Source organism: Phyllopteryx taeniolatus, chromosome 14 (assembly GCF_024500385.1).
Source record: "Phyllopteryx taeniolatus isolate TA_2022b chromosome 14, UOR_Ptae_1.2, whole genome shotgun sequence".
Taxonomy (NCBI): Eukaryota; Metazoa; Chordata; class Actinopteri; order Syngnathiformes; family Syngnathidae; genus Phyllopteryx; species Phyllopteryx taeniolatus.
In genome coordinates, this window is record NC_084515.1 from 2,530,578 (window position 1) to 2,545,351 (window position 14,774).

Genomic DNA, 14,774 nt, shown 5'->3' on the forward strand with positions numbered 1-14,774 from the left:
GTGACTTATTAAAGCGGAAAAAAATAGGGACGACAGGTACATGAACTAGGAAGCATTAATGAATACGACACAACAGATTTAGAGAAGCAAACTAGTCCCAAACAGTGGCCCTATTTAAGATACTTTTTTTGATGTTGTCAGCCACAAGAATGATTTATGTTGAATACATTGTGCCAGCCTAAAAATTACTAGCTTCTCCAGTTCAAAAATTCTCCATCTAATTGGGAAGTGTATTTTTTTACCTCACTTGTTATCATTAGCTAATTTTGTTGTTGTTAGACAGTTCACAACATTAGTAAAGCTGTGGGATCATATTTTTATAGATAGCGTGTCCAGTGATATAATGTATAACTAGTACTATACTAGTTAATAAAAGTGGCAAAATATTTTGTGTGCAGAGAAGCTTTTTTCCATTGTATCAAGTTATAAAAACAGGTATTTTATATATACGAAAAAAAAAAATAATAATCATCATTTTTACTTTTGTACTTAAGTTTCAGAGTCTGTACTCTTTTTTTGTTTTGTTTTTTTACTGTTACCAACAGGGTTTAGCATTTAACATTGGTTTAACAAAACAAACAACATAAAATGCAACAGAACGGTTGAATTCGTGGAAAAAGCAACACACATTTTAGTGAAAACTACCAACACAGCGTTAGCATGGTTAGCTGAGGAGAGTGCTAATAGATAGATGCAAACACATTAACTGGTTTGGAGATTAGTAAATATATAGTACTAGTAAGTAACCTGAAATAGTGCTACCTAAATAAAGGAGATGAATTAGTACGAATTTTGCTAGAGTCTTTTTACAGTGTCGATACAGTGCAGGGGTGTGCAGTGCAGAGACCTTTGGAGGGGCGGGTGCTCAAAGTTAAAAGACTATGAAATGCCTTTGCATAGCATTGCAGGCTATTTATGAAAACCGAATAAGAAAAGACACTTGCCTTAAAGACAGCAGGAATTGCAGTTTCTAGCAAAGGTGCACACCATTTGCTTAGCTGTTAATCGTAAATTATACCTATTCTGTCGCCATCCATCCATCCATCCATTTTCTACCGCTTATCCGGGTCGGGTCGCGGGGGGAGTAGCTTTAGCAGGGACGCCCAGACTTCCCTCTCCCCAGCCACTTCATCCAGCTCTTCCGGTGGGATCCCTAGGCGTTCCCAGGCTAGCCGAGAGATGTAGTCTCTCCAACGTGTCCTGTGTCGTCCCCTGGGTCTCCTCCCGGTGGGAGGCGTCCGGGAGGCATCCGAATCAGATGCCCCAGCCACCTCATCTGGCTCCTCTCGATGTGGAGGAGCAGTGGCTCGACTCTGAGATCCTCCCGGATGACTGAGCTTCTCACCCTTCTTCTCTGAGGGAGAGCCCGGAGACCCTGCGGAGGAAACTCATTTCGGCCGCTTGTATCCGGGATCTTGTTCTTTCGGTCACGACCCACAGCCCGTGACCATAGGTGAGGGTAGGAACGTAGATCGACCGGTAACTTGAGCGCTTTGCCTTTCGGCTTAGCTCCTTCTTTACCACAACGGACCGATACAAAGTCCGCATCACTGCAGATGCTGCACCGATCCGCCCGTCGATCTCCCGTTCCATTCTTCCCTCATTCGTGAACAAGACCCCAAGATACTTGAACTCCTCCACTTGGGGCAGGATCTCATCCCCGACCTGGACCTCATCCCGTTTTCCGACTGAGGACCATGGTCTCAGATTTGGAGGTGCTGATTCTCATCCCAGCCGCTTCATACTCGGCTGCGAACTGCTCCAGTGAGAGTTGGAGATCATGGCTTGATGAAGTCAACAGAACCACAACATCTGCAAAAAGCAGAGATGCAATACTGAGGCCACCAAACCGAAGCCCCTCTACGCTTCGGCTGCGCTTTGAAATTCTGTCCATAAAACTTATGAACAGAATCGGTAACAAAGGGCAGCCTTTGCACAGTCCAACACAGTCCAAAGGAGTCCAACTTACTGCTGGATATGTGGACCAAACTCTGACTCTGGTCGTAAAGGGTCTCAGATTTGGAGGTGCTGATTCAGCCCGTATCCGGGGGTTCGGTACTCCATATTCCCGAAGCACCCCCCACAGTACACCCCGAGGGACACAGTCTAACGCCTTCTCCAAGTCCACAAAACATATGTAGAGTGGTTCGGTGAACTCCCATGCACCCTTGAGGACCTTGCCGAGGGTGCAGAGCTGGTCCACTGTTCCACGGCCATGACGAAAACCACACTGCTCCTCCTGAATCCGAGATTCGACTTCCCGATGGAACCTCCTCTCCAGCACCCCTGAATAGACCTTACCAGGGAGGCTCAGGAGTGTGATCCCCCTGTAGTTGGAACACACCGTCCGGTCTTAATTATATATTCTTAAAAAGGGGGACCACCACCCCAGTCTGCCAATCCAGACGCACTGTCCCCGATGTCCACGTGATGTTGCAGAGGACAACCAGGACAGCCCCACAACATCCAGAGACTTTAGGAACTCCGGGCGAATCTCATCCATCCCCGGGGCCTTGCCACCGAGGAGCTTTTTAACCACCTCGGTGACCTCAACCCCAGAGATAGGAGAGCCTGCCTCAGAGAACCCAGACTCTGCTTCCTCATGGGAAGGCGTGTCGGTGGAATTGAGGAGGTCTTCGAAGTACTCTCCCCAGCGGCTCACAACGTCCCGAGTCGAGGTCAGCAGCGCCCCATCCCCACTATACACAGTGTTGATGGTGCACTGCTTCCCCCTCCGGATGACGCCGGATGGTGGACCAGAATTTCCTTGAAATTCCTCGTCCGGAAGTCTTGCTCCATGGCCTCACTGAACTCCTCCCATACCCGAGTTTTTGCTTCAGCGACCACCAAAGCTGCATTCTGCTTGGCCAGCCGGTACCCATCAGCTGCCTCAGGATTCCCACAGGCAAAAAGGCCCGATAGGACTCCTTCTTCAGCTTGACGGCATCCCTCACCGTTGGTGTCCACCAACGGGTTTGGGGATTGCCGCCACGACAGGCACCGACCACCTTACGGTCACAGCTCCGGTTGGCCGCCTCAGCAATAGAGCCGCGGAACATAGTCCACTCGGACTCAATGTCCCCCGCCTCCCCCGGAACATGAGCCAAGTTCTGTCGGAGGTGAGAGTTGAAAATCCTTCTGACAAGGGATTCTGACAGACGTTCCCAGCAGACCCTCACAATACGTTTGGGCCTGCCACGTCAGACTGGCATCTTCCCCCACCATCGGAGCCAACTCACCACCAGGTGGTGATCTAACAGCTCCGCCCCTCTCTTCAGTGCCTAAGACATGCGGCCGCAGGTCCGATGACACGACCACAAATAAGTATACCCACACCTGCTCGGCGCCTCTTACCGTGGGCAACTCTAGAGTGGAAGAGAGTCCAACCCCTCTCGAGAGGACTGGTACCAGAGCCCAAGCTGTGTGTGGAGGCGAGTCCGACTATATCAAGTCGGAACTTCTCGACGTCACACACCAGCTCGGGCTCCTTCCCTGCCAGAGAGGTGACATTCCACGTCACTAGAGCCAGCTTCTGTAGCTGGGGATCGGATCGCCAAGGTCCCTGACTTCGGCCACCGCCCAGCTTGCACTGCATCCGAACCCGATGGCCCCTCCCACAGGTGGTGAGCCCATGGAAAGGGGGACCCACGTTACCCTTTCGGGCTGTGCCCGGCCGGGCCCCATGGGTGCAGGCCCGGCCACCAGGCGCTCGCCTTCGAGCCCCATCTCCAGGCCTGGTTCCAGAGCGGGGGCCCCGGTGACCCGCGTCCGAGCAAAGGAAACCTAGATCCATTTGTTTCTTTCTTCATATGTTTTTTTGGAGCCGTGCTTTGTCTGGTCCCTCACCTAGGACCTGTTTGCCATCGGTGACCCTACCAGGGGCGTGAAGCCTCAGACAACTTAGCTCCTAGGATCATTGGGTCATACAGTGGGGCAAAAAAGTATTTAGTCAGCCACCAATTGTGCGAGTTCTCCCACTTAGAAAGATGAGAGAGGCCTGTAATTTTCATCATAGGTATACCTCACCTATGAGAGACAAAATTAGAAGAACATTTTTGATTTTTAAAGAAATTTTAAAGAATCTATTAGCAAATTATGGTGGAAAATAAGTATTTGGTCAATAACAAAAATTAATCTCAATGCTTTGTTATATACCCTTTGTTGGCAATGACAGAGGTCAAACATTTTCTATAAGTCTTCACAAGGTTCTCACACACTGCTGCTGGTATTTTGTCCCATTCCTCCATGCAGATCTCCTCTAGAGCAGTGATGTTTTGGGGCTGTCACTGGGCAACACAGACTTTCAACTCCCTCCAAAGATTTTCTAGGTGGTTGAGATCTGGAGACTGGCTAGGCCACTCCAGGACCTTGAAATGCTTCTTACGAAGTCACTCCTTCGTTGCCCGAGCGGTGTGTTTTGGATCATTGTCATGCTGAAAGACCCAGCCACGTTTCATCTTCAATGCCCTTGCTGATAGAAGGAGGTTTTCACTCAAAATCTCATGATACATGGTCCCATTCATTCTTTGCTTTACACGGATCAGTCGTCCTGGTCCCTTTGCAGAAAAACACCCCGAAAGCATGATGTTTCCATCCCCATGCTTCACAGTAGGTATGGTGTTCTTTGGATGCAACTCAGCATTCTTTCTCCTCCAAACACGACAAGTTGAGTTTTGACCAAAAAGTTATACTTTGGTTTCATCTGACCATATGACATTCTCTTCTGGATCATCCAAATGCTCTCTAGCAAACTTCAGACGGGCCTGAACATGTACTGGCTTAAGCAGGGGGACAGGTCTGGCACTGCAGGATTTGAGTCCCTGGTGGCGTAGTGTGTTACTGATGATAGCCTTTGTTACTTTGATCCCAGCTCTCTGCAGATTTTTGCTCACCGTTCCTGTGATCATTTTGACCCCACAGGGTGAGATCTTGCATGGAGCCCCAGATAGAGGGAGATTATCAATGGTCTTGTATGTCTTCCATTTTCTAATAATTGCTCCCACAGTTGATTTTTTCACACCAAGCCGCTTACCTAATGCAGATTCAGTCTTCCAAGCCCGGTGCAGGTCTACAATTTTTGTTTGTGGTGTCCTTTGACAGTGTTTGGCCATAGTGGAGTTTTGAGTGTGACTGTTTTGAGGTTGTGACAGGTGTCTTTTATACTGATAATGAGTTCAAAGAGGTGCCATTAATACGGGTAACGAGTGGAGGACAGAGGAGCCTCTTAAAGAAGAAGTTACAGGTCTGTGAAAGCCAGAAATGTTGCTTGTTTTTAGGTGACCAAATACTTATTTTGAACCATAATTTGCAAATAAATTCTTTAAAAATGTTTTTAAAAAACAATGTGATTTTCTGGATTTTTTTTTCTTATTTTGTCTCTCATAGGTGAGGTATACCTATGATGAAAATTACAGGCCTCTCTATCTTTTTAAGTGGGAGAACTTGTACAATTGGTGGCTGACTAAATACTTTTTTGCCCCACTGTATATTATCATCTTGTGGGCATGTCACAACTATATGGTGGCCAAAATAAAATTACCAAGTCATGCCTGGAGCTCTGTACATGTTAGTGGATTTATTCTCTAGAACTGTATTTTTTTTTTCCAATGAAACACAATAGAGAAATTGATATGATAGAAGGTGGTCCACCTCACATTCTCCATCCACGGCACAGCATTGCTTCTCTGCCCTCAATTACTTTGTAATTATATCGATTTTGTTTTTTCAGTGTAAAGTTAGACATTAATTAAGTACTTTCTAAGCAGGGTAGTTAATAAAATATCTCAAAAATAGATTCATAACACTCGTGATCTCGACTGAATTTACCAAACCATAAAAGGAAAATGCATTAAAGAAAATTGCACAACTTCTATTGAGTTAAAATAAAATACAATGAAGTTAAATCACAACTGGACAGATAATTAACTGTCCAATGATGAGACAAGATGGAAAGGAAGTGAAAAAGAATTGAACCACTTTTTAAATACAAATTAAGATTTCAAATCCTCATATTTTTAGTCAAATTGGACTACTTTTTGATTTCCTTAGTCCTCTGTCAAATCAAACAAGTTACCTTTGTGTTTTAAGCAAATCAAGATATTCATGGACTTTTGGAAAAGTGATCGACATTATTGCCTATTTTCTGACATGTTTGGAATCAAACACTAACCCAGTCATTCTCAATGAGTGCCTGGTGTGCCCAATTTGAAATCCTAAGGCCCACCAAAACCTTTAATCAAAACTCTGATCAACATATGAGGCTAGAATCAATCCTTTTCCAAACTATGTTCCATAAATAGAGTATGTGGAAAGCAGTGAGTGGCTTTGCTTAGCACATTCAAACAGCTAGCAAGCAAGCTGATATCCTGTGGGTCACAATATCAGCTTTTCATCAGGGCTCCGATTACACTTTAGGACACATAGTGTATCAAGATGCTAACTTTTGATTTGGAGGTATCGTGACAGGCAGGTGATTTGATTTGGCAGGTCCCCGGACACCTAAAGCCCGAGGCACGCCCGTGGTACAGACTGTGAGTACTTTTGCCACCTCTGCATTGAGCATTTCATTGTTCTGTCTGTCACTACTGGGAATACATAGCTGAAAAAAGATACTTGAATTGTAGTAAATAAATAATCATTTTTGGGCCACTTATGTAAAACTAGATAGTCTCCCAAGTCACACCTGATGATCTCTCACAGCACATGCACAGTGGTTGGGAATCACTAGATTAGTCAACAGATATGATAATGTGTGACTTTAGTCATTTATGACGCAAAGACAAGTTTTTGCTGGTTTCAGCTACCTGATAATCTTCGTGCTTTTTACTCATTTCACATAATGTACATTGATTATCTGCTAGTTCAGGTCAAACACCTTTACTATCACGATATACTTACCATATGTATGTGGTAACTACAGCGTCCGTCTACTGAGCTGATTAATTATTAACGCTTTACTTGGAAACCCTGGAAAATTCTTGGATTACAAAAATGAATTGCTGATCTGTATTAGGATTGTATGGCATTGACAGAAGTCTGTCTGTAGGGAGTTAGTATTTCAATTCAGACAAAATGGCAGTTTAGTAGCATTGTGAACACTCACTTAAGTAACTAATATGAACTAGTGGGGGACTCAAGTAAAGTCATGTGAGCAGCCTCTCAAATTTCCACACTTTCTCCTTTATTTCTTGCCTGTTTCCTCTCTTTGTATTATTATAATATTGCTAAATTGGCCAACAATTTGCTTCCTCCTTGACAATCGCGCCATGTTTTTTGTGGTTAAATGAAAAATAATACAGAACACTATAAGTGGAGCCTCAAAGCGTTGTCTCCTGATAAGAACACCAGTGGTCGCAGTTTTTCCTTTGCAGCAAGTTGGTATGTGTGGGAGTGTCAATCGCCAGGTGTGCGGGTGTAAGCCGGGGAACTGTAATTTGTTCACGATTGTCCAGGTCAATTGCTTTTCGTCACATCGCTCGGTGTTTATATGTGACTTACTCCCACTTCTGTTAATATGTCTCCTTGCCTAAAACAAAAATACATCATTTGGTGCTGCTCACCTGGTTTGGACAAAGGCATCACTCTGGGGAACTGCCTTCTGGAAGGTCTTAGTGGACTGAAAGGCACAGAAGTCACTTATGTGGAAATGTTTCACGTATCTTAAAGATATCAACTATGGATCCATTAAATCCTGACCTGATTAAGTCCTTGCAGAGGGGTGGGAAAGGCTGCTTCTGATAGTGACCAAACACCTCAAAGACGATGGGCTGGGTCTTGATGTACTCCACAAATGACTTGGTCACCTCCACTGAGATCTAAGGAAAGAAAATCACTATTGGTCTTATACTGTAAAGGTAATGTCAGTTTGATTCTTTATCAAAGAAAATGAGGATGGCAAGGGCTTACATTTTGCACATGGTAGAAGCCAAGTGGCGGCCCCCTGCCAGTGTTCTTCAGCGGCTCGGTGGAAAATGCTTCATCGTGGCGGTGGATGAAGCTGGGTAAAAAGATTTATTCATTTTTCCAAGCAACTCAACTTTTATTTGACCGGCACACAATTTGTCAACAGATTTCTGTAAGTCTTAAGCCAAAACTCTTCGGATTCTTTTACACATCATTGAGCATTCTTTGCTGTGCTCTTACAGTCATCTTTTCAGTACTTCCACTCCTAGGGAGAGCAGCAGCGGTACTGAACTTTCTATCTTTGTTGACAAGCTGTCATACCAAGGACTTATAAGTATCAACGCCTTTAGAAATACTTCTGTGACCTTTTCAAACTTCATGCAAGTTAATAATTCTTAACTTTAGGTCTTCTGATAGCTCTTTTGTGCGTGGCATGGTTCACATTGAGCAATACTTCTTGAAAATAGAAAACTCAAAACTGGTGTGTGTTTTTTATAGGAAAGGGCAGCTTTGACCAACACATCCAATCTCGTCACACTGATTCGACTCCAGAATTAGATGAAGATTAGATCACATTTTATGACCAATTTATGCAGAAATCCAGGTAACTCCACAGGTTTCCCATACTTTTTCTTGCAAATGTCTACTATTTCCATTTCAATATTGGATTTTGTGTAATAAAAACCACAAGCATTCACATTAATGGGACATTAGACAGGCTTCAACAAACATTTGCATGAGTGCAGTTCACTCACTTGAACTGGCAGAAAATGTCGGCGTACTCGGCCGAGATGCTGGAGGCCTGCAACACGGTGACTCTGAAGGTGAAGGTGCTGCCTATCATGAGGTGGGACAAAGCCTTCTCTGGCGAGAGCTCCAAAGGAAGATCTAGACCCAGTCCCAAGCTCTTCATGGGGCTGGGTGGAGGCTCCGGGGTAGCTACGTAAAACAACAGTAAAATAACATTCAGATGTGCTTTACTCCTCGGACATCATGTCAGGGTAAGTGGTTTCCCCCACCTTCACATGTGTTGTTGTTGACTTCATCTGCAGAGATTCCCATCTCGACATTTTGACCTTCTCCTTCCACAATGCGGAGCTCCTCCTCAGAGGTGTTTGAGTGGGAAAGAGTGCCTGGTGTACACGACTCAGTCTGGAACTGGAGGAATGAAACAATCATACAAAAATAAAAACATAAACACAATACATTCAGAATTGGTTGGAGTTTGTGAGCGCCGTATAACTGCACTGCATCATAGTGAGAGGTGTTATATTTCCATTTGCATATATATTCAGGTGATATTATTGGCTACTTTGGTTGCTTTATTTAACAGTGACAGAGGCCAAATATGAGGGATAATTATTAACAACCCTCAGTGTGATTCAGTGCAGTTCTACACTGCTGGATATTGATAAATTCATACCTCTGTGGTGTCAATCGAAACTTTTCTTTTTAAAGCAGTGAAATTCAATACTGAAAACTGCCAAAATCCAAGTTTGGATTAGTATTTGGTCATTGTATGCAACTAATGCAAGGTATCGAGAGAAAGCTAGAGGTTACTTCGGGGCCCCTTTCGAGGTTCACTAGTTAAAATATGATTTTTATGACGTGCTTTTATTATAACTTTAATATTGAAAATATAGGACATTTTACCTAGAAAATACCAATTATCACCTTCTCAAACTGTTTATCTTCAAAGGAGATTTTGGCCGTGCCAGACTGCCTCACACCAGAACCGTAATCTGGAGCTTCTTCATCCGCTGTAGAGACAAGGTAAGATTACTAAACATATAAAGGAAATGCCATTTTTCAATAATCCCATTTGAATTCTGACCTGAAATTGCCTGCACAGCCACTCTGAGGAAGCCCTTCACTTCGCCTTTCTCACTCACGATGGCCACACGATGGACCAATGGAACAGGATACAGCAGGTTGCTCAGGTACACAAATGCTCTGAGGACAAACAGGAAAATATGACTTTAGTGGTGATATTTTACAGCGGGTATGAATGGAGAACTGTCACTCACCTGCCAACCAGACGAAACCACGGGAAGCGGTCGTAGAAAGGATCTCCACCAGTGAGAGCGTGGTCACAGTCTTCCACGGCGTTACTGGGGAGCTCTGCGGCCCGATCGTACATTTCTCTCATCAGGTCCAGTCTTTGCCTACAGGGGGCACAAAGTCAGAGCTGTGAAAATACTGTACCTACACCAAGGCCAAACCATCCTGAATTTTTATGGTTGTTTTTCATGGATGGATACCGACATAATTGTGTACCATTCTGACCATTCTACAGTGAACAAAGTACAGTATTTACTGTAATTCTAACTTTAATATTTCGTTCAGATTTTCGTACACCCCATAGGAACGGAGCTCCATTGTAAGCCCCCTGGAGAGGCAAAATCCAAAGTACCTGAGCTTCTCCAGAGTCCAGTAATGAGTGGCTCCGTTCTTTTGGTCCTGCACTTCCACTGCTACGATGGTCCGCGGGAACGGTCGCCTCTCTCTTTCCTTGGACTCACTGGGAGGCAGTAGGTCAGGAGGGAGGGGGGAATACAGGGTGTCCGTCAGAAGGACGAACTGGAACTGGACCTAAAGATGAGATGTCATAGGAGTTTGAATTCATTAGTGTGGCAAAAGCTGACATTTCAAGTGAGCATAGAACCTTCAGTAGCAGTAATATGTCTTCAAAGTACACACAATACCGATAGTCAAGATTAATTTAACCTGATTCTCGGATGTCTCTAAAAGATTAACACGAGTGATTATCCTGTGGTGTGAGGTGTTAAGAGTGATTCCTCCCTGATCTGCTCAGGAAAATGGTTAGGGTTGACAATCATAAACCCTAAGCCAGTTCAATATTTAGGATCGCAAATCCTTATTGTGTGTGGCCAACACCGAGTTTGGCCGATCCACGGACTCCATGATTGTGACGTCAAATGGAACGATATCCAATTAAACAGTGTACACACACACTGATACTCGGGCTTAATTTGAGCATTTCCCCCCATTTTCCATCAAAGTCAGCAAGGGTAAGACGATTAACACTTTCTGAAAGACCATCCTGAGTAATAATTCTGTGGTGTGCGCTGTGTTAAGAAAAAATAAAATCGGTTTACAAGTTAAAAATCGCTATGTGTCTATTCTGCTTAAAGTATTTCATTAAGTGAAAAAAATCTTACTTCTCTATTGTTAATTTCCAGAGCTAGTAACGTAAAAACGGCTTTTTAATAGCTTTTCGACATCTCGCTGGCGTTGGGCAAAATCCTTGCATCTCCAAAACCATCACTTTTCAGGAAAAACCCCAAAATATATAAATGAAAAATAAAATTGAAAGTCACCAAATTTGGACATAAGAGGTTTCCACCCTACGCCAGAGATTTTCTACATTATTCATAGGAGACTAAAACCAAAAATATTTAAGAAAACTGCATATACAAGTCTTTCAATTCTTTTTTATTTCCCTACCTTCTTTTTCAGCTCTACACTAATAGCGTTGGCCTCCTTGAGGAAGATGGCGTTACCCCAAAGCAGATCCCGAAGCGAGGTGAACTGGTAGAAGCGCCACTTCCTGAAGGCCCACAGAGCCAGCTCCGTCTCGCGCTTGGTCCATGGCACTGGAGAGGTAACTACAAGTTACACATTAGTTAAGACAATGACTGAGTTTTTGTCTTACAGCTAACTTCACCTTCTTCCTCTGGTTCCTCTTCTTCCTCGGGTGACTCCAGGTAGCGGGAGTCCACCTGCTTCTGGAGAGCCTCCAGTTTACTCTCATAGTCCTAAAATCAGAAAAAAAGTGTGCAAAAGAATAAAAACAGACCTATATTCTATTAACGTTTCATAAAGCTTGTACTTACCAGCCTCTGTTGTTCCAGCAAGATACTCGCTTCTTCTCTTTCTTTACGGTATTGATCCTCAAGCTCCTGAAGCCTGAAATGGGATTTGACATGATTAAATTCCTCTTGGTCATGGCAGAGGTCCTTTTTTCTTTGTAAAAAAATATTTTTTTATACAACTCTTGTATTGGATGCACCTCAATATGATAGATGCAAAATAAGATAATCCTGTATTGATTCCCAGAGGGGGAAATTTAAGTGTAAGACCAGTAGTACTGGTAAAGCAGCACACAGCTGCACTTGAAGAAAAAATAAAAATAAATATATATACACACACACACACACACACACACACACACACACACACACACACACACACACACACACACACACACACACACACACACACACACACACACACACACACACACACACACACACACACACACACACACACACACACACACACACACAACACAACACTTGTATATATGCGGCACGGTGGCCGACTGGTTAGAGCGTCAGCCTCACAGTTCTGAGGTCCGGGGTTCAATCCCCGACCCCGCCTGTGTGGAGTTTGCATGTTGTCCCCGTGCCTGCGTGGGTTTTCTCCAGGCACTCCGGTTTCCTCCCACATCCCAAAACCATGAATGACTTAGTGACTCTAAATTGCCCATAGGTGTGAATGTGAGTGCGAATGATTGTTTGTTTGTATGTGCCCTGCGATTGGCTGGCAACCAGTTCAGGGTGTACCCCGCCTCCTGCCCGATGATAGCTGGGATAGGCTCCAGCACGCCCGCGACCCTAGTGAGGAGAAGCGGCTCAGAAATGGATGGATGGATATTTATATATATATATATATATATATATATATATATATATATATATATATGTCATAAAACTGGTGTGTACAACGACCAATTACATTTCATTTTGTATTTGATCTAATAACTGAATAATAATACAATGAAATATTAAAATAAAACAATAAAAATATGTAAAAATGTGTACACATCTTTGTTTTTGTCTTATTTTATTTTTATTTAAAAATAATAAGATAAAAGACAAATATAATGACAACAGTTATTTACAATTACTTTAATTTATTTTTTTAATTTAGTAATAATAAAAAATTAAATTGTAAAATAAAACAGTAGACATACGTAACAAAAACTATTAGCTTCAATGAATCTCTCATATTGTATTTTTCATTATTTTTTTATTTAATAATAAAGTAATATAAAATACAATAGTAAAATAAGGAAGTAATGAAACAGGAAAAAAAATAGTATGTAAAAACTGTTATGTGCAACAACTTTATTATTTATTTAATTTTATTTAATAATAAAACAATGAAATAATAAAATTAAAATAGACAAATGGTCATGACAACAACTAAAATTTTATTAATTTTATTTTCTAATAATAATGAAATAATAATTGTTATTTATGAAATGTATTTGGTAAAATGTTATTGCGAGTAGTATTTGATTGTGTGTATAAATAGGGTTATTTAAATAGGGGTATACTGTATATTTGTGTATATATTGGGCTTGATAACAGAATTATTGTACACATATATTGTATATGGGCCCATTATTTGAATACATCAATATAACAGTAGGCGGCACGGTGACCGACTGGTTAGAGCGTCTGAGGACCGGGGTTCAATCCCTGGCCCCACCTGTGTGGAGTTTGCATGTTCTCCCCGTGCCGGCGTGGGTTTTCTCCAGGTACTCCGATTTCCTCCAACATCCCAAAAACATGCATGGTAGGTTAATTGACAACTCTAAATTGCCCATAGGTGTAAATGTGAGTGCGAGTGGTTGTTTCTTTGTATATGCCCTGCGCTTGGCTGGCAACCAGTTCCGGGTGTACCCCTCCTCCTGCCCGATGATAGCTGGGATAGGCTCTGGCACGCCCGCGACCCGCGTGAGGATAAGCGGCTCAGAAAATGGATGGATGGATGAATATAACAGTATAATGCATGTGAAGAACCTATTACCGTGTTAATATGATATAAGTTAAAAGATAGTTATTTAGTGACTAAGGGGTAGGGCTAGATACTCTTACTCATTTTGAACATGTAAACGGTGCCAAATGATGTAATTTATTGAGGCTCTTTCTTTTTCTATTTCATATCTTTTTGTTTTTTCTGTTTTATATTTCATATCAATCGATAGGCAAGAGTGTGACACGTCATTGCACCTCTGCTCCATCTCCTGCTTCATGTCGATGCCTTGCTTCTCCAGCAGCTCCCTCTGAGCGAAGGCCCAGTCGACGGGCTCCACCGGCGTCTCAGCGCACGGCGTCTTCTCGCGCTCCAGCCGGGCCTGCTCGGGGTCGTTGAAGCGGAACACGTGACTCTTGCCCATGATGATGCGGTTGCCTAAATTGGACAAATGTGCCAAGTCACATTTTCCCGTTTCACTGGCAGAACATTTTGCAGGAATGAAGTATTCCTCTTTTTTAAAATTTTGTATATATTTTTTTTGCAGTGCTACCTGAGCGCAGCACAGTGGGTGACGTCACTCGCTTTCCATTAACGTACGTCTCAGCATCTTCACATGGCTCCAAAAACACGCAACCTGTATGAATAACAAACATATAAACAAATAAATTATATGCATGGATGATGACAGACCTTAAATTCTTTGACATCTCAATGACACAATCTCTTTTTTCAGTCACACGCTGGATTTACACTGCATAGTTCTCGTGACACAATTAAGTTGTTTTTTTTCCCCATGGAATTTATTTCTTTCACATATTTTTTATTTAGTTTATTTTTCCACATATGGAATCGATAACTTGAGATTGGAATCAGACCTCTTCCAAATGTGCATAAACATCTGATGCATGTCAGATATGTATGGAGCCCTAGGAACGACATGGGGGAAAAACATTAAAATTTTGGTCTCAATTCAGATATAATGTGCCCACGAAATGTAAATTTGTGGGTTTAATATCATTATCATAAACAACCTGAACATCTGTGTAAGCAAACGATGTCCTCTATCATACCTTAACGTTTCC

General features: G+C 42.8%; 1 protein-coding gene across 7 annotated transcripts in view; it reads right to left on the reverse strand.

Annotated features, from left to right (window-relative positions):
• The window catches only part of kif1ab (kinesin family member 1Ab), a 53,209-nt gene that overhangs the window by 16,139 nt on the left and 22,296 nt on the right, over window positions 1-14,774 (reverse strand). For 4 of the 7 annotated variants that reach the window (XM_061797316.1, XM_061797315.1, XM_061797314.1 and 1 more), the window contains exons 19-32: window positions 14,243-14,326; window positions 13,947-14,127; window positions 11,760-11,832; window positions 11,591-11,681; window positions 11,371-11,519; window positions 10,316-10,494; window positions 9,930-10,067; window positions 9,737-9,855; window positions 9,577-9,662; window positions 8,922-9,060; window positions 8,658-8,841; window positions 7,906-7,996; window positions 7,696-7,814; window positions 7,560-7,615 (exon numbers count right to left, since the gene is read on the reverse strand). In XM_061797316.1, the coding sequence (XP_061653300.1) occupies window positions 7,560-7,615; window positions 7,696-7,814; window positions 7,906-7,996; window positions 8,658-8,841; window positions 8,922-9,060; window positions 9,577-9,662; window positions 9,737-9,855; window positions 9,930-10,067; window positions 10,316-10,494; window positions 11,371-11,519; window positions 11,591-11,681; window positions 11,760-11,832; window positions 13,947-14,127; window positions 14,243-14,326 (1,689 nt within the window). Of the gene's footprint in view, window positions 1-7,559; window positions 7,616-7,695; window positions 7,815-7,905; window positions 7,997-8,657; window positions 8,842-8,921; window positions 9,061-9,576; window positions 9,663-9,736; window positions 9,856-9,929; window positions 10,068-10,315; window positions 10,495-11,370; window positions 11,532-11,590; window positions 11,682-11,759; window positions 11,833-13,946; window positions 14,128-14,242; window positions 14,327-14,774 lie in introns of all 7 variants that reach the window. The other 3 variants (XM_061797318.1, XM_061797320.1, XM_061797317.1) reach the window with 2 other exon arrangements.